Raw genomic sequence first — 23,685 nt, forward strand, 5'->3', positions numbered from 1 at the left:
TTCACCTGCAAAGCAACCCTCTGATATAGATACCACTATCATTTCCATTTAACAGACAGTGTAGCAGAAGAGCCAGGACATTAGACTCACAGAGGCCCAGGTTCAAATTCCATCTCTGCTTCTTTCGCAGCTATATGAGCTTGTCATTTTAGTTCCCCTCTCTAAGCTTCGGTTTTCTCATTTGTCAAGTGGAGATAATAATCTCTCCCCTTCAGTTTGAAATGAGACATTAGAAAGTGTCTGGCACATCATATGTCCTCAGTAAACAGTGAGGATTACTATTATCAAGAAAAGAACAGGGGAATGCTAAAACTGTGGCCCTGTCTGGGCCGTGAACTATAGCTGGGTAATCTTGAGAAAATTAGCCCCTCACAATCACTTCCCTTTGTAGGGCTTGCTTGAAACCAGTGGTTCTCAAAAGTGTGGTCCCTGAACCAACAGCAGTAGCATCACCCAGAAAACTGTCAGAAGTAAAAATTCTCAGGATCCACCCAGACCTAAAACTCTGAGCATGAGGCCTAGTCACTTGTGTTTCATTGAACCTTCTGGATGATTTGGATGCATGCTCAAATTTGAGAACCACTGATTTACAAAATAGGCTGACTGAAATTAAATCAGCCCATTAGGGCCCCTCTCAAATGCTAATAGTCTGTGCTTCTTTCTCCAAGCAGAGAGCAGATAGCTGGCTCCCAGGGGACAGCAACAGGCCAGAAGCAATTCTAGACTCACTTAAGGCAGAGAAACAGAGGACTACCCCTAGTGGAGTTCTCGCACTGTTAGTCTTTGGATCTTGCCCTATTCTTCTTCCACATATTGTCTTGTCTCCCATTTTACCACATTTCTGTGGCATCCTCAGCGTCCTGCTCTTTCCGTTTCCCTTCCTTCCTCTTTTGCCTTATCTCCCTCTCCCTTGTGGCATGGTGCCTCTGGGTTGTCTTGCCTTCTCCCGTGGCAGGGATGGCCAAGGTGGGAAAGTAATCTGGTGACATGGCTAACTAACCCATGTGTCCTGTGTCTTGCAGTGACGTGTGTGTGCAGTGGTGTCCACTCTCCCGGCACTGCAGCACTGAGAAAAGCAGCTCCATTGGCAGTATGGAGAGCCTGGAGCAACCAGGCCAAGCCACCTATGAGGGCCATCTCTTGCCCATTGACCAGAGCACATACCCCAACCAGCGTGACTCAGCCTATAGCTCCTTCTCAGCCAGCTCAAATGCCTCTGACTGTGCCCTTTCCCTCAGGCCAGAGGAGCCAGCCTCTGTGGACTGTATCATGCAAGGCCCAGGGCCAACTAAAGCCCCTAATGGTCGCCCTAATGTGGTCGAGACCTCAGGAGGTGGCTGGCGCACCAGTGGGTGTCACCTGACTCCTAGCTCCCAGATGTCATCTTGTCCTCAGGAGGTCTCCCACTCAGAGCCTGCCAAGGCTGTCAGGGGTCCCCCTCAACCTCCAGTGAGGCGAGACAGTCTTCAGGCCTCCAGAGCCCAACTCTTCAATGGAGAGCAGTGCAGGGCTTCTGAGCTTATAGATTCCTTGCAACAGAAGGAGAAACCTAGCTTGGACACCATGCTATCCCCAAGGAACCCTAATAGGTTCTGCTGCCTCAGCGGGCAAGACCAAGTGACAAATGAGGGCCATCAGAACTGTGAGCTCAGCCAACCTCCTGAATCTAGCCAGAAGGGCTCTGAGCATCTACTGATGGAGGCCTCAGCCAAAGCTGTCGGAGTCCCAAAAGCATATGACAAAACTTCCAGCATAGGTTCCAGCCCACTCAACCAGGCTTCAGCAGAGCTAGCTAAGACTTCTTCTTTTGGCAGCTCTCCACACCTCACAGGACCCACAGGGCATCGCCATAGTGCCCCTGAACAGCTGCTGGTGTCCCACTTGCAGCGTGTGCACCTCGATACTAGGGACAGCAAAGGGACAGAGCTCCAAGCTGGGCAGGATGGGCAGGAGTGGACTCTATCCCCTTTGCACATGCACAGTAGCCACACAAGCAAGAAAAGCCCATGTGCCCCTGCAGGAGGAACCCAGGACCAGCTGAGCAAAGAGAGAAAGACCAAGCCAGTGGATGATAGACCTCTGGGTTCAGGTCATCAGAGCCCAAGCAGTTCTCCACATGGAGAGCCTGATGGACACCATCCAGAAAGAGGTTTCCAGGATCCAAACAGAGCAAGCAGAGCTGACAGTGAACTGGTCAGCCAGCAGTCCTCTGGCTCCCTTGCTCAACAAACCAGGGACTGTTCTTCAACCCCTAAAGTAGCTGGCAGCACAGAGGCAACTGAGGAAGGGGACAGTGAGCCCAAGGAGTGTGGCCGGGTGGGCAGTAGGCGAAATGGAGGGTACCGGGGCCGCTCGATCCAAAACCGGCGGAAGAGTGAACGTTTTGCTACCAATCTACGTAATGAAATTCAGAGGAGGAAGGCCCAGCTCCAGAAAGGCAAGAGTCCCTTGTCACAGCTGTGTTACACCAAGGAGCCAGTGGAAGAGACTGAGGAGACCCTAGAAAGTCCTCCACTTCCTTCCTCTAACTCAGCTCTTCTATCTTCATATAAAAAACCATCAAGCCCCAGAGACAAGCTCTTCAACAAGAGCATGATACTCAGAGCTAGGTCTTCAGAGTGCCTCAGTCAAGCCCCTGAGGGTCAAGAATCTAGGATTGGCTTGGAGGGACGAGTGAGTCCTGGCCAGAGATCTGGCCAGTCCTCTTTGAACCCGAACAGCTGGTGGAAAGCATCTGACCCATCCTCCTCAGACTCTGAAAAAACAAACGTTCACCATGGAGTCTGTGGAGGTCACTGGAGATGGTCACCAGAGCACAACCTGCAGCCACATGTGGCACTAGCCATGGAAGGCCCTTCCAACCCAGGTGACAAGGAATTGAAAGTGTCTACTGTCCAAGCTGGGGAGGAAGCCATCCTCTTGCCCTTTGCAGACAGACGAAAGTTCTTTGAAGAGAGTAGCAAATCCTTATCTACATCTCATTTGCCAGGTTTAACCACTCATAACAAGACTTTTACCCAGAGACCAAAACCTATTGACCAAAACTTTCGGCCAATGAGTTCCAGCTATAGAGAATTGAGGCACCATCCCATGGACCAATCATATCACCCCACAGACCAACCCTATCATGCCACAGACCAATCATATCATTCCATATCACCCCTTCAGTCAGAAACTCCCACTTACACAGAATGTTTTGCAAGCAAAGGTCTAGAACAATCCATGTGCTGTAAGCCACTACACTGTGGTGATTTTGATTACCACAGGACGTGCTCTTACTCCTGTAATGTCCAGGGAGCTGTAGTCCATGACCCTTGCATTTATTGTTCTGGGGAAATCTGTCCTGCTTTGCGAAAGAGAAATATGATTCCAAACTGCTACAATTGCCGGTGCCACCATCACCAGTGCATCCGGTGTTCAGCTTGCTGTCATAATCCCCAGCATGGTACCCTCGAGGACAGCAGCTTGAAACCTGGCAACACTTGGAAATCCAGGAAGCCGACAGTGCAGGTAAGGACTTGGTTCTTGGATGGATGATCTTCATTATTCTCTTTGCAAGGAGAAAGCTAGGTAAATAATTCGAAATATAACAATTATAATGCCTTAAAATTATATAGTGCTGGGTCCACCAGCTGGTATCTTACTAACTTTGGGCAAGAAATCATCATTTTTAGAGGTAGAATAAAATAACTTAGCTTCACAAAACCAACAGAAGTGGGCTTCATATCCTGACTGTATAATTGGTATCAGAGTGACCTTTTGCAAGTCATCCAACCACCAAGAGTTGCAGTTATGTGATTTTTTAAAGGGAAATAGAAAAGAATTTTTACCTCATCAAATGGCCAGTGCTAAATAAAAGTCTTATTACCTCATCTTTAAGTTGGAGGAAAATAATGGCTGCCTTATGAATTAGTTGGGTGGATTGAATGAGTTTGTGTAACATAGAGTGCCAGGCCCAGTACCTGATACAAAACAGCATGTACAGTAAGTCCCTTACATACAAATGAATTCCACTCTGAGAGTGTGTTCGTAAGTCCAACCAAGTTAGCCTAGGTACTTAACTAACACAATCAGCTATATAGTATTGCACTGTAATAGGTTTATAATACTTTTCACACAAATAAAACATAAAAAACAAATGCAAAAAAATAAACATTTTTAATCTTACGGCTCAGTACCTTGAAAAGTACAGGAGTACAGTACAACAGCTGGCATACAGGGGCTGGCATCGGGTGAACAGGCAAGAGTTACTGACTGGAGGTGGCTGAGGAGGTGGGAGATGGTAGAGCTGAAGGATCGTCAGCAATAGGAGATGGAGGGCAAGGTATAATTTCACTCATGCCTGACGTTGACGGCACAGGTTCTGGTTCCTTGCTGAATTCAATTCTATCTACCATCTTGAAAAAAACAGTCCAGTGATGTCTACGTAGTAGCTCTTTTACTTTCGTCATAGATGACCTGGTAGCCCTAGATTGCATTCTGAACGCCTGCTGCAACCTTTGTTGCATGCTACATTCTACATTCGGGTCCTGTGCTTCAAAAACTAACAATGCCTCCTCAGATAAAGAAAATCCCTCTGGCGTTTCCTACATCGTGTATCTCTTCAGTTATTCTTCCTCTTGTCACTCTGCTCTCTCAGTTATTTTCACTTTTGTTCCCATCATTACTGCTTGGTGCTTCTTAGCAGTACTGCTTTTATGCTTGCTTCTGGAAATCCTGGGCTTGAAATAAAGATACTGTACTACCGTACTCTATACAGTACTGTTCGGTAAAGTACAGAAAAGGACAACCGCTTATGCATGCACATGACAGTGTACACCAGACACGTGAACTAACTTACATGGTTGGACATGCAAACACAGTATTTGCATCTTTGAAACTTGAATGTCCGTATGTAGGGGACTTACTGTATTGCCTTTCATTTCCTGCTTTAAAACTATTTGGAGCTGCAAAATTTGCAAATGTCTCCCAGGTTTTACTTCCAGAGGTCTGACTTTTCTGCTCTTCTGAAGGACAAATCTTTTCCCTTTGCTCCAGTCTGTCTGTCAGACTGGAGAAGAGACCCAGGTCTAAATTGGCTGTAACTATACCCTAGTTATGATCTACATCCCTAATACAAGCCACCACCATCCCCCATAGTATTTCTAGGAGGACTTCCCATGCCACTGCTAGCTCACTGCCAGACTCCCTCCCCATAGCTTTCCTAGTGCCACCTTTTGGCTGGTGCATTCAAACTAGAAGTTAATTCCTGTGTTGAACTGTTGATGCAGAGACTGACACTTCTGAATGACTTAGCATATGTAATTGCTCAGTACATATTCTTTGTTGAAACAAGGGAATTCCCTGGTGGTTCTGTGGTTTGAACTTTGCGCTTCCACTGCAGAGGACACAGGTTTGATCCCTGGCCGGGGTACTAAGATCTTGTATGCTGCCTATGGCACAGCCAAATAAAAAAGGAAAAGGAAAGGCACTTAGGGGTAAAAGAAGCCTTACATAAAAGAGTACGTACTCTACTATTCCTTTATATAAAGTTCTAAAACAGCTAATCTATAGGAAAAAAATTTCAGAACAGTGGTTGCCTGTGGGAGGTATCACAGAGATTAACTGGGAAAGAGCATGAGGAAACTTTGTTGGGTGATGATCTATATCTTGAAAAGAGAGTTACACAGGTGTATGCATTTTACAAAACTCAGCAGATGTATACTTAATGTTTGTGCATTTCACTGAAAGTAAATTTTGCCTAAAATATTGTAAACAAATATCGAACTTTATTTAATGGATATGTATGCTTGAGTTTTTGAAGTGCATTGATCTACGCAGCTTATTTTCTAGTTTTCAGCATACAGGTGTTGCACATATTTGTTACATTTATCTCTTAAGATTGCATGTTTTAATGCCATTGTAAATAATATTGTTTTCTTAAGATCAAATTAAAATTCTTTACTACCATATAGAAATGCTATTTAATTTTGTATATTGGCCTTGTATCCTGCAACCTTGCCAAACTCACTTTTCTTGGTAGATTTTAAAAGATTTTCTACAGAGACAATCATGTAATCTGCAAATATAAATAATTTTGTCTTCATTTCCACAGTGTATGGCTTTTCTAGGAGAAGGGGTCCTATTGCACTCCCTAAGACCTTCAATACAGTGTTTAGTAGAAGTGGTGAGAGCAGATACTGTTGCTTTGTTCCCAATTTTTTATTATTAAGTTTGATGTTAGCTGTAGATTTTTTGGTAGGTGCCTTATAACAGGTTGAAAACATTCCCTTTTATTCCTAGTTTATTGTGATAGCTTTTATCAAGAGTGGATGTTGGATTCGTTTTTTCAAATACTTTTTCTGTATCTATGGAGATGATCATATAGTTTTTCTCTTTTAATCAGTTGATATAGTGAATTACAGTGATTGATTTTTAAAATATTTATTATTTATTTGGCTGCATTGGGTCTTAGTTGCAGCATTCAGGATCATCTGTTGTGGCACTTGGGCTCTTCCTTGTGGTGCTTGGGCTTCTCTCTAGTTGTGGTGTGGGCTCAGTAGCTGTGGCACATGGGCTTAGTTGCCTCAAGGCATGTGATATCTTAGTGCCCTGACCAGGAATTGAACTCCTGTCTTCTGCATTGGAAGGCAGATTCTTAACCACTGCCCCGCCAGGGAAGTCCTACATTGATTTTTGAAACAAGAACTAGCCTAGCATTGCCAGAATAAATCCCACTTGGTTATGACATGTTAGCCTTTTTATATGTTACCAGATTTGGTTTGCTAATAGTTTGTTAAGGGTTTTTTTGTTTGTTTGTTTATGTATTGATGTTTCAGGGATTTTAGTCTGTAGTTTTCTCATGATGTCCATGTCTGGTTTACATATCTAGATATTGACCTTACCAAATGAGTTGGGAAATGTTTTCTTCTCTCCTATTTTCAAGAAAAGTTTGTATAGAATTGGCTTTTTTTTTTTTTCTTACCTATTTCTTAGAATTCATCATTGAAGCCGTGTGTGCCTAGAGTTTTCTTTGTGGAAAGATTTTTAATGACAAAGTCAATTTATTTAATAGATACAGAGTTATTTGGGCTATCTATTTCTTCTTGAATGAGCTTTGGTAGTTTGCCTTTCAAGGAATTTGTTGATTTCATTTAAGTTTTCAAATGTATGGGGTAAAGTACTTTGAAATGCATAAAGAATTTAAGATGAATTTGTGGATGGATAAAGGAACAAATAGATATGTGATAGGGTAAATATAGTAAAATACTAATTGTAGAATCTATTCAATGGTGGATATATAGATATTCATTGTAAACTTGTTCAACTTTTCTATATGTTGGAAAATATTCATAATAAAATGTAGGGGGGAAAGGAGAGGAAATATAAAATAGTGGTTTAAGGGCATGATGGTAGAACCAGACTACCTGGGTTTGAATTCTTAAGCATTCCCATCTAAAATATGGGAATAATAACAGTACCTATTTCATACATTGGTTGAGAGGATTAAATGATGTAACATATACAAGGCACTTAGAACAGTGACTGCCAGATAGTAATTATCTTTTAAGGGTGAATTATTATCTTTTAGAATAAAGGGAGATTTGGGCTTACCTTGAGAAACTTTTGCCAAAAGAAGGATCTGCAAGTAGACAGTGGAGAAAAAGTGTGAATGTTGGGGGTGGGATAAGCAGAAGATGGTTGCAGAATTGTCAACCAGTAACTCCATGAAGGAAAGCAGTGAAATTTGCACATTGTAGTAGCTGGAAGCAGCAATACAGGTGTGTCTGTGCCCATGCATGCCTCTTCTTTTATATTCTGAGGGAAGGACATATTGGCCTCCTAATGTCTGTTAGATTAGCTAAATAGGTCTGCTTAGACGCTAGGCTTTTAGACATGTGGACAGCCATCCAGGAGGCACTTCATGCCCATTTCTACCCCTGCCAGCTGAACTCACCTTCCCCTCAGACATGGGAAAAACTTTTAGCGTGGGTTAGGATTCCGCAGCTCAGCTGGCTAGGGAGTTGTGATGGTGGTTATCTGAAGTAGGGTTGAGATCATGCTTGTTATGCCCCCTGGAAGTGGTTGGGAAGCTAACTGGCTCCTATGTGGTGCCGTTAAGAAAACTGAAATCAGCACACATCTAAATCTTTCATGCTTCATGCCAGTTAGTTCTGCATATATATAAAATTATTTAATTTAGCAATTATATGAGATATGTTATAATAGGACCCTGTTTTCCAGCTAAGAAGGCTGAGGTCACACATCCTACATAGTGGTAAAGCCAGGATTTGAACAACATAATGATTACCAACATTTGAGTGTCTCCTGTGTACCAAGTGCTGTTCTAGGTGCTTTACATGTATCAACTCACATGGTTGTCAAAGCCATCAAGAAATAGATACTATTATTATTATGATCACTATTAAATAGCTTGAGAAAATGAGCTAAGATAAACTGCTGAGTAGTCTGCCTGAGGTCACACACAGTGTGGGATTTGAATCCATTTAGTGTAGCCTCCGAGGCCAGGCTACAAGTTGTGCTACGCTGCCTCTCCATAAGCTGATTGCAAAGCCCATGCCCTCTCCAGTCTGGCAGGATGTCTTCTAGCATAACTTCTAGTATAACTTCACTCAGGCACCAAGTTCCTACCGTAATCAATCCTCATCCGCAACAAGTCGTGGAGATAACTGCCTCTTTGATTCAAAGAGTGCATAAAATTTACAGCAACCTAAGTGGCTCGGCAGGGAAAATAATGTAAGGTGATACTGGGGACTTGGGGAGATTGAGAGTTGGGACAGGACTTTGTTTGCTTTGGACACTGCTATTTACTGAGCACTCCCCATAGGGCTAGACAGGGAATGGACAGGAAATCCTGGCTCCCACTGTGGCCGAATGAGTAATACTGTCTTTGAAAGCAGGGACATCTCACAAGGGCGTCAGGCACAATCTGAAGTTGAACAAGTGGTTTTGCTGCTCTAACTTGACAGGTACAGGCAGAGAGACTTCTCTGGTTGTGTGAAAGCTGTGAAACCTCATCTATTCTATGGTCACTAAGATCCCTAGCCTCCTACGTGCCAAGTGCTGTACTAGGCATTCTCTGCACACATCCCATTTTATCCTCACTCCTGGGAACCCAGCAAGGCTAGATAGCACAGTCCTTATTTGCCAGATAGGAAGTTTGAGGTCCTGGGAGGTGACATAGCTGCTCTCAAACAACAAATATCTTAACCAGAATGACTGACAACCACATCTTACCTACAAAAGGTAGTAAAATTTATTTTTTTACTGAGGCAAAGGTAATAAAACTTTGAACAGGACCAATAATAGCATTGGGGAGAGAGACTTTGGAAGATCAGTGAGGTTTAGGAAAAATTGCATTCCAAACAGCCTAAGTTCTGAGTCTCTAGGTAGAAGGTATGGAATGCTGAAATCAGAGAGAATGTCAAAGGCAAATTTTCATTAGGCTTCGAGCTAGGATAGAAGGCAGGGACATTTCTACAAATGGAATATGCAGCTTGGGCTGTAGGGAAACAATGTAGGCAAAGCCCTTATGGATAAAATGCCCAGGGTGAAGAGTCTGCTCCTGTAATATGGGGGATGTGGCACCCAGCACCCATGTTCCCCAGAAATGAGCCCACCTCAGCCCCTGTCAGCAGATCTTGGAGGAGGAGGAAGGACCCCTACAGTATCGGGGTGGGCTGGCGTGCATGTTCTTTAGCTGCCTCCCCCAGGACAGGGTTGCAGCAGCAGAAGCTTTATTTCTCAAAGTCATCTCAAGGGCCGCAACGTCCGAGAAGATGCTTTCTGTGGTGGAAGAGACTAGAGGAATGAGCAGGTCCATTGGGCAGAGCAAATAAAAAGATCTTTGCAAGGGCCAGAACAAACAGCAAACATGCTAAATTGGTTTTTTTTTTTTTTTTTTTTTACATGGTTTGGGAGGGGAATAGAGAAAAAGGGTAACTCAGAGTTTCTAGACCACACTGCTGAGGTCTCTGAATGCTATCTTAGACTAAGGCCTCCTGACAGAAAGGCAGCCCTCTAGGTACATAGTTCTCTACCTTACATAGGAGAGTAAATGGAATCAGCTTGGCCGGGGCGGGGAGGGGGGGCAGGGGTGGCACCTGGCCTTGGACAGGCTCCTGACCAATTCACAGTTTTGAAGCTATCTAGATTACCTGGCTGCTCAGAGCTCCCTAACTTATCAGAATTTTGCTTTGCAGGAATTTCCTGGGGACAAATGGAAACCAATAACAGGAAACAGGAAGACCAGCCAGTCAGGGAGGTAAGTTGACCACTCAGGGAGTTGGGTAAGTTAGTACCTCTGAGGTTTCTGTGGAAATTGATAAGGTTTTCTATTTGCTCTGTTTCCTTTGAGTAACCTGGTCTGGTGTCAATACCAAGGGGTTGACGTATAGACGGAATCCAGCCTGCCCCCCAGGCAGCTGGGCTATAGACCAAACTGACTGGTAGCACATTTTGGAATAAATTCATCATAGTCAGGAGTGTTGCAGGACATTATGCTTATCAGCTCGGAGGCCTGAGGTAAGTGCCCAGGCACAAGGACATGGGGACTAGACCATGCTGAAACATAGATGGGCAGGCATAAACTATGCTTACCTTCCCAGTGGCCACTGGGTGATTGGAGGGGCCAGAGAGGAGGCAAGGCTGTCCAGCTACTGCTGTGCCTTTCCTTCAGAGTGTTTCTTGTGTTCTGCCACCTTTCTTTTTATAGGACTCATCGAGAGCTTCAGGTCTGCTCATTAAAAATCCAAGGCAGAGCCTGCTAACAATAGGTTAGAATTCCTGAAGAAGGTAGAGACATTTTTACAAATGGTATATGTAGCTTGGGCTGGAGGGGAAAGAGTTGCTTGGGCAGAGCCCTTAATAATGCCTTTAATAATTTATACTAATTTAATAATTTAATAAAAGGCAGAGTCCTTAATAATGCCCAGAGTGGAGACTCTGCTCCTGTAATGTGGGGAACATGGCACCTGGCACTCATGCTCCAAAGAGATGAGCCCACCTATCATAGTGATCACGACAAGGAGACAATTACCTCCTCCAGGGTCCTCTCCATCAGCCTGGATGGAACCCCTCTTCTGTGACATTTCTCTTCTATCCAGTGATATATATACTTTTCAGTCAGTTCTTCTCCAGGACAGTATTAGGTATTCAACACAACCCCTTTCCTCAAAGAGCTCACAGTCTAGTAAGGGTGCTCAGTCACATCTGACTCTTTGTGACCCCATGGACTGTATCCCACCAGGCTCCTCTGTCCATGGGATTCTCCACGCAAGAATATTGGAATGGGTTGCCATTTCCTTCTCCAAGGAATCTTCCCAACCCAAGGATCGAACCCACGTCTCCGGTATCTCCTGCATTGCAGGTGTATTCTTTACCCGCTGAGCCACTGGGGAAGCCAAAATTATACTGATTCTTTTACTCAAACTCCACGAATGAAGGACAGGCATTGAAGATGGCTTTTAGCTGTGCCTCTGTGGGGACACCTAGGGAGAGGACTAGAATCTGGGTCTCCTGATCTCTGAAAATCACAGGGTTCTTTCCAGGGCTCCACATTATCCCCTGTGATTTGGTAGTCAGGCAGAAATAATTTTGGTTTTCTTCTGCCTCCAAAGTCTGGGAAACCTATCAGTTTTCCAGTTGGCAATGGAAAGAGAGGAAACCAACATTTATTGATCATCTACTAAGTGTCATTCATTGGGTTGGATCTCCTTATACTCATAATCTAATTTTCCACAACAGTTAATTTTACCACCTATTTTATAGATGAGGTCTAAAGAGGTTATATAACTTAGCTGAGGTCACACAGCTAGTTAAGTGATGGAGCCGGGATTCATACCCAGGTTGGTCTGGTCCCAAAGTTCATGCTTTTTCCATTATAACTGCTTCAATCAGGATCCCAGAGGAAACCCTTCAAATGGACCCCTCATCATAATTTCTCAGGAATCTAAGGCCTGCGTGGGAATACTATGGGATTCTATGGCTGGTCTTGATTCCCCATTATAGTCTGACTTGTACCATGTTCTTGGAGAACTTTCACCATGTTCTGGTGGATCTGCTGAGTTTCCCATATTAGACTGAGACTGTCGAGAAAGGAGACCACACCTTGGTCATGGATGCCTCCATGCCTAGCACAGTGCCTGACACAGAGAAGCTGCTTGAGATATTTTTGTCATTTGCTCACCAAATGAAGAAACAGAGCCTCTTCTACCGTTGAATGGGTGAAATAACACAAAAATCATAATGCTAACTTAACATTTCTTGAGCACAGTGCTCGATTCTAGGCAGCATTCAAAGCACGTTGGGAATACTAAATATCACCATAACCTTAAGGGGTATATACTATTAATTGGAGAGCCAATTGACAGAAGAAACTGAAGCACACACAGATAAATTCATTTACCTAATGTCCCACAGTTAGACCTCGGTTGTTGTTTTTCAGTCGCTAAGTCATGTCTGACTCTTTGTGACCCCATGGACTGCAGTACACCAGGCTTTCCCGTCTTTCACTCTTGTCCAGTTTGCTCAAATTCATGTCCATTGAGTTGGTGATGCCATCCAACCATCTCATTCTCTGTTGCCCCCATTCTCTTCCTGCCTTCAATCTTTCCCAGCTTGAGGGTGTTTTCCAATGTGTTGGCTCTTCGCATCAGGTGGCCAAAGTATTGGAGCTTCAGACCAGGTAGTCTAACTTCAGAGACACTATACTATGCTATGGTGCTTCTCCAAAATGGCTCTGTTACTAATCAGCCAGTCAAATAAGACGATTTTATTTAAAACCTGGTGTGTGTAATGTCTGTTTTGAAGCAAGCAGGGAAATATTAGAGAAAAGCATCAGGAAGCATAATGCCTGCCCATCCCTAGCTTGAGCAAGGAAGACTAATCTATACAAAGTTAAGTAGCAGTAATGATAAATTACCATTTGCAAAATGACCTAGGTGCCACCAGCTAAGTTATACATACTCTGTTTTATATTCCCCAAAACTATCAGATAGGCATTGTTTTAGGGCATTGGTTCTCAAACTTGAGTGTGCATTAGAAACACCTGGAGGGCTTGTTAAAAAACTGGGATAGATGGTAGTTCCCACCCCACCCCCAGGGAGTGTGATTCAGTAGGTATGGAGCATGACTCAAAATGTGCATTTCTAACAAGCTCTCCAGGTGATGCTGATGCAGCTGGTTCTGGGATCACATTTTGAGAACCATTGACTCAGATAAAGAATCTGAGGTTCAGCAGAGCTAAGTAACTTATTCAAGGTCTCACAGCTACTGAAGACATGCCAGATCTTCAACTCAAGCCAGTAGCTATAAGATGAAAAGTGGTTTAAACAAACAAGAAAAGCCTGACACATGATAACAGGCCAATACATGTTAAGTATCATTGTGCCCTATTTAAGTTCATTGAGGGTTAAGAAAACTGAAGGCTGGAGTCTAAAGAAGGAAAGGCCCAGAGAGGACACTAAGCAGGCTGTACTGCAGGAATAAATCCTGCTGGTTGTTAAGCGTTCTAGCCTTGAAGTTAGTCTGTGTGCTATGTTGCTTCAGTCTGACTGAAGTTTCCTTGTAACTGACTCTTTGGGACCCCCTGGACTGTAACCCAACAGGCTCATCTGTCCATGGGACTTCCCAGGCAAGAATACTGGAGTGGGTTGCCATTTCCTTCTCCAGGGGATCTTCCTGACCCAGGGATTGAACCTGTGTCCCTTATGTCTCCTGCACTGGCAGACAGATTCTTTACCTGGGAAGCCACCTGGGAAGCCCTTTGAAGTCAGTCTGCATGGGTTCAAATCCAGGCTTTCTGTTCTCTAGCTCTGTGAACTTCGCACGTGGCTTTCTCTCCATGCCCCCCCACCTTTCACTCCATCCCATTGGTTTCCTTATTTCTGAAATGGGCTGAGAGTACTTACCTTCTGTGACTGTTGTGTGGATTAATTGAGTTAACATATGTAAAGCATTTAGGACAAAATATGGCACCATAAACCTTCAGTAAGTGTCAGTTGTAAAGAGGAGGAGGAAGAGGAGCAGCAGCAGCAACAGTAACAGTAGAGAAAAAGGGTCAAGAGTGAAGTATTGCACCTGGATAGTTAGGCCTTGAAAACTAGATAGGATGGCAAATATGGAGGCAATTGAAGATTATTGGTCAGGTAAGTGACATAGTAAATATGGCACTTTAGATAATTTGGCAGCATTTGCAGCCTAGATAGGTTGGAAGGAGACCAGGTTGGGGCAGTGATCTAGACGTGAAAGAGTGTGGCCCTGAATTGGGAAGGTAGGGTACAATAGAAATGGAGAAGAAGGGACAGATAAATATGTGTGATATTGCGGGGGGCGGGGGGAGGAAATGTTTATTGTGAAAGCAATATTACAGGAAATTAAAAACAGAATAAAAAGTATCCTAATTCTTACCACCCTAACACCCTGATTGTTTTCATTTCCCTGCCAGTCTTTATCTATATGTATAGAGGTTTGGCAGGGGTCTCATGATTATAATAACTGTGTAGATATAATTTTATGTGTCCTGCTTCTCTTTTCGGAGAAGGCAATGGCACCCCACTCCAGTACTCTTGCCTGGAAAATCCCATGGATGGAGGAGCCTGGTAGGCTTCGGCCCACGGGGTCACTAAGAGTCGGACACGACTGAGCAACTTCACTTTCACTTTTCACTTTCATGCATTGGAGAAGGAAATGGCAACCCATTCCAGTGTTCTTGCCTGGAGAATCTCAGGGACGGGGGAGCCTGGTGGGCTGCCGTCTATGGGGTCGCACAGAGTCGGACATGACTGAAGTGACTTAGCAGCAGCAGCTTCTCTTTCTCCACTAGGCATTACTTGGTAAACAATTTTTCCTGTTGCCATTAAGGCTTCCTCAGTAGTTATAAATTTTAATGGCTGCATAATATTTTACCAGCTTAATGTGCTCTAATTTGCTTAATCATTCCCAAATTGGTGGATAATTAGGTTTTTTCCCAATTTCTTGCTATTATAAAGTAATGCTGCTGAAAAATTTTGAGCAGCTATAACCTTTTTCTAATTTTGAATTATCTCATTAAAAACAATTATATAGAGTTGCGATTACTAGTTAAAAGAAAATGAACATTCTTATTGTTCTTGATTTATTTCCCAAGCTGCTTTCCCTGGAGGTGTTTTATTCTGCTATTAGCAGTATATGAGAATACCAGTTTCCCCTAAAATTTGCCATCATGGAAAATTTTCTGATGAAGTAGGTTTAAATGGTACCTATTTTAATTTTAATTTGCTTACTTTGATTATTCTGTTTTGCAAATTTTTCATGTATTTAATATTTGCATTGCTTCCCATGTGAATTGTTGGTTCAGATTATTTGCTCACAAATACATGACAACTTTTGAGAAAAAAAGTAGAAAGAACTCAGTGATTGGAACTTGGGAAGAAAGGAGTTAAGCCAAAAAATAATTCTGAGCCCCAGTGACTTGGAGAAGATTATTGACATATTGGGGGCAGGTGAGAAGGGGACCTGATTTGGTAGAGATGACAAGTTTGAGTTGGGATATGTTGAATTTAAAGTTAGAGAGGAACACAGAGAGATGCTTTTGAGCAGCCTTGTTGATCACCTAGCTATCGAGAGTAGGATGAAGAAGAACAGCCAGCAAAGGAGACTGAAGGAGCAGGCATCTGGAGTCATAAGAAAGAGAAGTATGCCAGGGCACCATCACAGAAGATAAGGAGAGGACTGCTATTGGCTTTGACAGTTTGAACTCACAAGTGAGCTTTAAGAAAGCAAACTTAGTAAAATGGTGGGCATAGAAAGTAGAAGGCATGATGGTCTGTAAAGGGAATGCATAGAGAAGAAATGCACACAGCTTTGCACATCCTAAATTCACCCATTTTAAGTGTACAATTCAGTGAATTTTGGTTAATTTGAAAATGAAATTGTGAGTCGCTCAGTTGTGTCCAACTCTTGCAACCCCATGGCCCCTCTGTCCATGGAATTTTCCAAGCAAGAATACTAAAGGGTGTAGCCATTCCCTTCTCCAGCGGATGTTCCTGACCCAGGGATCTAACACTATGTAACCATCACCACAATCCAATTTTAGAACATGCCCATCTCCCTAAAAAGATCCCTTTTGCTCATTTCTGAAGTGAAAGTGAAGTGTTAGTCACTCAGTTGTGTCTGACTCTTTGTGACTCTATGGACTGTAGCCCACCAGGCTCCTCTGTCCATGGAATTCTCCAGGCAACAATACTAGAGTACATAGCCATTCCCTTCTCCAGAGGATCTTCCTGACCCAGGGATCGAACCCAGGTCTCCTGCATTGCAGGCGGATTCCTTACCATCTCAGCCACCAGGAAAACCCCTTGCTCATTTCTAAGGACTCTCTATTCCCAACCTCAGCCTCAAGAAACCACTAATGATTCCATTTATATGAAATGACAGGATAGGCAAGTTCATAGAGATACAAAGTAGATTAGTGGTTACTTGAGTCTGAGGTTAGAAATAGAGAGTGATTGCTCTCATTTCTAGTCACTATTCCCAACCTCAGCATCAAGCAACCACTAATCTACTTTCAGTCTCTATTAATTTGTCTATCCTGTATACTTCATATAAATGGAATCAAATAATATATGGGCTTTTGTGTCTGGCTTCTTTCACCTAGCATGCATTAGAAGTTCATCTTTAGTGTAGCATGTAACAGTATTTCATACTCTATTTTTTCCAAATATTTCATTGTATGGACATACCACATTTTATTTATCCATTCATCCATTAATGGACATTGGATTGTTTCCACTTTTTAGCTATTGTGAATAATGCTGCCATGACTGTTCACATACAAATTTCTGTGTTGACATCTGTTTTAAATTCTCTTGAGTATATATTTAGGAGTAGAATTTCTGGGTCATATGATAACTATGTTAACTTTTTAAGGAACTGCCTAACTGTTTTCCAAAGTAGCTGTACCATTTTATACTTCCAACAACAAAATAGGAGGGTTTCAGTTTCTTTTCATTAATTTTAATGCAATGATTATATGTTACTGTGTGATTTGGAAAATAGTTTAAAATAAGAGTGCTCGAAAACACATATCTTTATGTGAGAAATATCAATAACCTCAGATATGCAGATGACACCGCCCTTATGGCAGAAAGCAAAGAGGAACTAAAGAGCCTCTTGATGAAGGGAAGAGGAGAGTGAAAAAGCTGGCTTAAAACTCAACATTCAGAAAACTAAGATCATGGGATCTGGTCCCATCACTTCATGGTAAATAGATGGGCAAACAATGGAAACAGTGACAGACTTTATTTTCTTGTGCTCCAAAATCACTGCAGATGGTGACTGCAGCCATGAAATTAAAAGATGCTTACTCCTTGGAAGGAAAGTTATGACCAACCTAGAGAGCATATTAAAAAGCAGAGACATTACTTTGCCAACAAAGTTCCATCTAGTCAAAGCTATGGTTTTTCCATTAGTCATGTATAGATGTGAGAGTTGGACCATAAAGAAAATTGATTGCCGAAGAATTGATGCTTTTGAACAGTGGTGTTGGAGAAGACTCTTGAGAGTCCCTTGGACTACAAGGAGATCAAATCAGTCAATCCCAAAGGAAATCAATCCTGAATATTCATTGGAAGGACTGATGCTGAAGTTGAATCTCGAATACTTTGGCAACCTGATGTGAAGAGCTGACTCATTAGAAAAGACCCTGATGCTGGGAAGGATTGAAGGTAGGAGGAGAAGTGGACAACAGAGGATGAGATGGCTGGAAGGCATCACCAACTCAAGGAACATGAGTTTGAGCAAGCTCCGGGAGTTGGTGATGGACAGGAAAGCCTGGCGTGCTGCAGTCCATGGGGTCACAGAGAGTTAGACATAACTGAGCGACTGAACTGAACTGAAAAGACATTTATACATTTAAAACTGTCTAAAAAGAAGTTGGCTAAGAAAAGGAAGGAAAGAAATGGGGTGGTAGTTAGAGAGGGAAGAAAGGTTTAAGTTAGTGGTTCTCAAAATGTAGTCCTAGGGCTTCCCTGGTGGTCTAGTGGTTAAGAATCTGCCTGCCAACACAGGGGACACGGGTTCTATCCCTGATCCTGGAGGATCCCACGTGCCACAGAGCAACTAAGCCCATGTGTCACAGCTACTGGGCCCATATTCCCTAAAGCCTGTGCCCTGCAACAAGAGAAGCCACTGCAATGAGAATCCTGCCCAATGCAACTAGAGAGTAGCCCTCTCTCACCATAAGTAGAGAAAGCCCTCAGGCAGCAACAAAGACCCAGTGCGGCCAAAAATTAATAAATTAATTAACTAAAAAATGTAGTCCTAGGACCAACACCCTCAGTATCACCTAAGAACTGAAGTAGAAATGAAAATTATTGGCCCCTACCCAGATCAACCGAATCAGAAACTGGGGCAACATGGCCCAGAGATGTGTGTTTTGCAAGCCCTCCAGGCAATTCTGATATAAGCTAAATATGAGAACTTCTGGTTTAAGTGAACTTTTGATCAGGATTTGGGAAACTGGTTTAAGTTTAAAAACAGAAAGGGGAGGTCAATGGGAAGGTCATATTGATGCTGAATATGGAGGTGGCAGATCATAGTTTATGATCTCAAGGAAGATGAGAAGGCCTAGGAAAGGTCAAGGGCAAAGATGACATTTAAAGAGAAATTCTGATGGAGCTTCCACTTACCTTCCCCAGACTACACACACATTTTTTTTACATTTATTTTTATTAGTTAGAGGCTAATTACTTTACAATATTGTAGTGGTTTTTGTCATACATTGACATGAATCAGCCATGGATTTACATGTATTCCCCATCCCGATCCCCCCTCCCACCTCCCTCTCCACCCGATTCCTCTGGATCTTCCCAGTGCACCAGGCCCGAGCACTTGTCTCATGCATCCAGCCTGGGCTGGTGATCTGTTTCACCCTAGATAATATACATGTTTCAATGCTGTTCTCTCGAAACCTCCCACCCTCGCCTTCTCCCACAGAGTCCAAAAGTCTGTTCTGTACATCTGTGTCTCTTTTTCTGTTTTGCATATAGGGTTATCATTACCATCTTTCTAAATTCCATATATATGCAATAGTATACTGTATTGGTCTTTATGTTTCTGGTTTACTTCACTCTGTATAATAGGCTCCAGTTTCATACATCTCATTAGAACTGATTCAAATGAATTCTTTTTAATGGCTGAGTAATATTCCATGGTGTATATGTACCACAGCTTCCTTATCCATTCATCTGCTGATGGGCATCTAGGTTGCTTCCATGTCCTGGCTATTATAAACAGTGCTGAGATGAACATTGGAGTGCACGTGTCTCTTTCAGATCTGGTTTCCTCAGTTACACACACATTTTTAACTTTTCTTATGTCACTTCTATCACAACTAGAATGATGAGTATAGTTGGGGAAATAAACTGTATATTCTTGAGCTACTCTGCCTGGAAGCCTGCAACAAAATTTAATTCCAGGTAGTTATGTTCTTGATTGTCTCCCTCCACTGTTATTTAGTTTGTGTGCAGAGAATGCAAATGCATTTTAATATTAGCAGGAGGGGAAAAAATTGGTGAGTAGCTCTGCTGGGAGAAAAATGTACATAAATGTGAAATATTTAATAGCTCAAAGAAATTATTTTATGGATCATCTCTCTTGGTTTTCTGTACTTACAATTGCCTCCTGTGGTCTTTTCCATTTTTCCACTTTGCACAGACCTTTAAAATATGTAGGGTGTATATACACATATATAGCCGCAGTTAATCCTCACAGCAACTCTGTGCAGTTAAGCCTTATTTTCCCCATTTGACTGATAAGGAAGCTAAGACTCAGGAAAGGTATTGCTATACTATTATTAATAACAATAACAAAAGGTATAATATCTAACATTTACTAAGTGTTTATTGTATATCAGACACTGCTATAAGCATTTTCATGTGAATTATTTTATTTATTACTAATCATGAACCTATAAGATAGTTACCCTTTAGTGACACAGTTTTAACAGTGAAACTTATTCACAGAAAGATTAAAGTCACTTGCCTAAGGTCAAACAAGCATCTGACTTCAGAGCCCATTACTTCCGGAATTATACAGCAAGTACATGACAGAATTGGAGTGCTACCCAGGTTTTTCAGTTCTAGGCCTAGGGCTCTCTTCCTTCTTTTTATCATACCACATCATAAGCGGAGTGCGGACCATCCAGTACACATTTCCTGTTTGCCAATTGAGTGAAAGGAAATGGGTAATTGAGAATTGAATCTTATTTCATTAGGTAGAGTATACTTTTCAGGAAGGCTTTACCAGCTAAGAAGAATGCAACCTTCAGAGGCAAGAAAGGATTTGTCAAAGAGCATGACAAAGTGAATTTAAATACTTGGGTATTAATTTAATCCTGGCCACACAAAACTTATTCAAGGAAAATTATGAAACTCTAATGGGAGAAATAAAGACATGAATAAATGCATAGCTATTCTCTGCTTCAATTTGAGAAGACTAATACAGTAATGATTACAATACTCCCTAAGTTAATATATAGATTTAATACACTACCGATTAGAGTCACTGTGGGATACTTTATAGAACTTGTCAAATTCATAGTGAAATTTATCTGAAAGAAAAAGTGGGCAGGAAGACCAAAGAATACATTTATTTAAAGAGGTAATGGTGGTAGAGGTAGACTTACCCTATCAGATTTTAAAGTTAGCCATAAAGTGACAGTTATTAAAACCATATGATAGTGGGTTGAAAAAATGTCAAACAGTGAAATTAAATAAAAAAGAGAGATTCTAGAAACAGATTCTAAGACTACAGAGCACACTGGAGGCAACTGTGAACCACGGAAAGCAATCATCTTTCTTCAATAAATGTTGGGAACTGTAGGTATCAATATGGAGAATAATTAACTTACAGCCACAGTACATACAATACTGTATAGTATAAATTTCAGAAAGCAGACCAGTGGAATAGCATATTCATTCCAGCTATGGATGGAAGATAAATTTGTGCCTATTAAACGGAGGATATCATCAGAGACAAGATGGATGATTTTTATATAAAAGTTGGGAAAAGAAACTTTTGTACAACAAAATGTAATAAAAAGCTAAATAAGAGAATGAGAAAAATGTCTGGGGTCAGCATCACAGATAACAGTTGACTGTCCGAAAAATATAAAGAATGGATACAGATTATAGAAGGTCAGCTTTCAGATTCAGCTTCATAAAGGACAAAGAAACAGTCAATTTACACATGAGGAAATAAAGACAGTAAAATCATTGCATGGAAAAGTACAACCTCTCTACCAATTAAACAAGTACAAATAAAAACAACTTCAAGGTGTCACAATCAGCATATTAAATTATCAACAGTTGATTGAAATTATAAATAGAAATTATAAAACCCTATCTTGACAAGACTTGAGGAAACAGTATGTGTTTCATGGAGCAGTATAAATTAGTTCAGTTTTCTTAAAAGACAATCTAGAAATATGTGACAAGAGTTACAAAACTGTACATACTCCTTGATCCAGCATGCCCCCCAAGGAAATAATCTAAAAAGAGAAAAGTAAGTTATTTAAATATATTTGTAGTAGTGCTATTTATAATCATGGAAAAGATTTACCAATTTAATATATCATCATGTTGGTATAGAATATAGCCATTAACTATGATGAGTATACAAATATTGGGTCTTGCACAGATTTGACTATTTGTAATAATATTAACAACAAAAAAGGCTAAATTCTAAACCACATGTTGAATCTGATAGTAGCCATGTACAAAGAAGATTCAGAAAGGCATCTGGTAAAATGTAAACAGCTGGAGCTGAATGCATGTGTTCTTTGGGTACATGTCAACTTGCTGGAATTGATAACAAAAGAAAATCTGAAGAAGAGGCAGCCCACATTGGTTTGATGTAGGCCTGCAAAGTTAAAGATCAAGGGCTTTGGAAAAATCCCTGTACCAATGACAGAATGTTACTTAGCAGCCATGCTTGATCTCTCTGTTAGCTAAAATTTGTTTTGCTAGAATTCTCCATCAACTAGCATTTCTGCTTATCCATCTTGACTTTTCTGAGGGGGTACATCACCAGATCTCTGTGAATCTTCAAATTTGTCACCATCACTACAACATAGAACCTCTCCCTCCATTCCCACCAATGAATATTTTAATATCTGACTTAGAACCATTACTTTCTCAAGACCTTTACATTGCTCTTCACTTCCATCATCAGCGCTAGTTGGCAAGTAGTTTGCATTACAGAAAAGCACTTTTTTCTCTCTCCCAGGGTTACTGTGCACCTGTGTGCCTTGACAGCAAATAGAGACCCATCAAGCCACATTGACATATGAGTGCCAAGTGGTTGACTAGCCTCCCTCCTTTGCTTGGTGACGTGCCCTGCAAACCAGTATTATAATACCTTGCAAGTCAAATTCATACCCTTTGCATAATGATAAGTTACTACACTTCATGGATCTTTAGGGTTACTCTTAAAGGGTTAAAACCTCAAAAGGTACATACATGCATGCTGAAGAACTACTCTATAATAATAATTGCCATTCATAATTCAGCACCCAGATTGCCTTTTAAACTATTTGAGATAAAATTATGTTCTTTGTAACTTTGGTATTAAGTCTATTCCCCTGTCTTTGAAATTCAGTACCTTAATACCTGGTATCAGAGCAGGCACTGGCAACCCACTCCAGTACTCTTCCCTGGAAAATCCCGTAGACAGAGGAGCCTGGTAGGCTGCAGTCCATGGGGTCGCTAAGAGTCAGACACAACTGAGTGACTTCACTTTCCCTTTTCCCTTTCATGCATTGGAGAAGGAAATGGCAACCCACTCCAGTGTTCTTGCCTGGAGAATCCCAGGGATGGGGGAGCCTGGTGGGCTGCCGTCTATGGGGTCGCACAGAGTCAGACATGACTGAAGCGACTTAGCAGCAGCAGCAGCAGCAATACCTGGTATACATGAGGATTCAAATATACAAAAATTACTCTCTCCCTCTGGCACATCCATTGTTTAACAGTGGTGGGGCACTGAATTTCCTTAAATAGCATCAAGATTCCCAGAGCTTTGTGGACCTCCAGTATACTCATTTTATTTTGTAAATCTTCATCCCACTTGTCACATGGGTGGTATGTATATAGTCAATTAAAATTCCTTTTCGTTTTAAGAGTTTTTTAAAATGGGTTTATACCTCTTAAGATACGTTAGTAAGTTGGAAACCTGGTAGATAATGACTGGTTAAAGCAGTGTATCTCAAAGTATGATTTGGGAGCAGCAGTACCATCATCATTCTGGAAATTGTTAAAAATAAAATTTCTCCACCCTGCCCCGGATTTACCAAATCAGAAATTCTGGGGATAGGACTGAGCCACCTGTGTTTTAATAAGCCTTCCAGGTGATTCTGATGCATGTTTAAGTGTCAGAACCACTGGCTATTAGAGAATACAGCCTCAAGAACCTCAGGCAGCCTAATCCTCTGTTAAATTGTGCTGGTGGATATCAAACCCTCCTGGCCTCTTGACAATACATTATATGCACTTAAAATGTCTTTTATTAAATCTCTTGAGAAGGTTATGAGAATGTTGAAGAGTCAGCATGTTGTGCTGGCATAAACCGTGGGCATTGGAGTCAGATGGACGTTGGTCGTAACTTCTCCTGGCTGCTTACGTTGTTTAACCTCCCTGAGTCTCATTTCTA

At 41.8% G+C, this 23,685-nt stretch overlaps 1 protein-coding gene across 4 annotated transcripts in view; it reads left to right on the forward strand.

The window, feature by feature from the left end:
- SHROOM4 (shroom family member 4) overlaps positions 1 to 23,685 on the forward strand; it is a 241,808-nt gene that overhangs the window by 193,279 nt on the left and 24,844 nt on the right. For all 4 annotated transcript variants that reach the window (XM_061137900.1, XM_061137904.1, XM_061137903.1 and 1 more), the window contains 2 exons: positions 1,023 to 3,510; positions 10,203 to 10,264. In XM_061137900.1, coding sequence (XP_060993883.1) covers positions 1,023 to 3,510; positions 10,203 to 10,264 — 2,550 coding nt within the window. The remainder of the gene's footprint in view (positions 1 to 1,022; positions 3,511 to 10,202; positions 10,265 to 23,685) is intronic.

Source organism: Dama dama, chromosome X (assembly GCF_033118175.1).
Source record: "Dama dama isolate Ldn47 chromosome X, ASM3311817v1, whole genome shotgun sequence".
NCBI classification, from domain to species: Eukaryota; Metazoa; Chordata; class Mammalia; order Artiodactyla; family Cervidae; genus Dama; species Dama dama.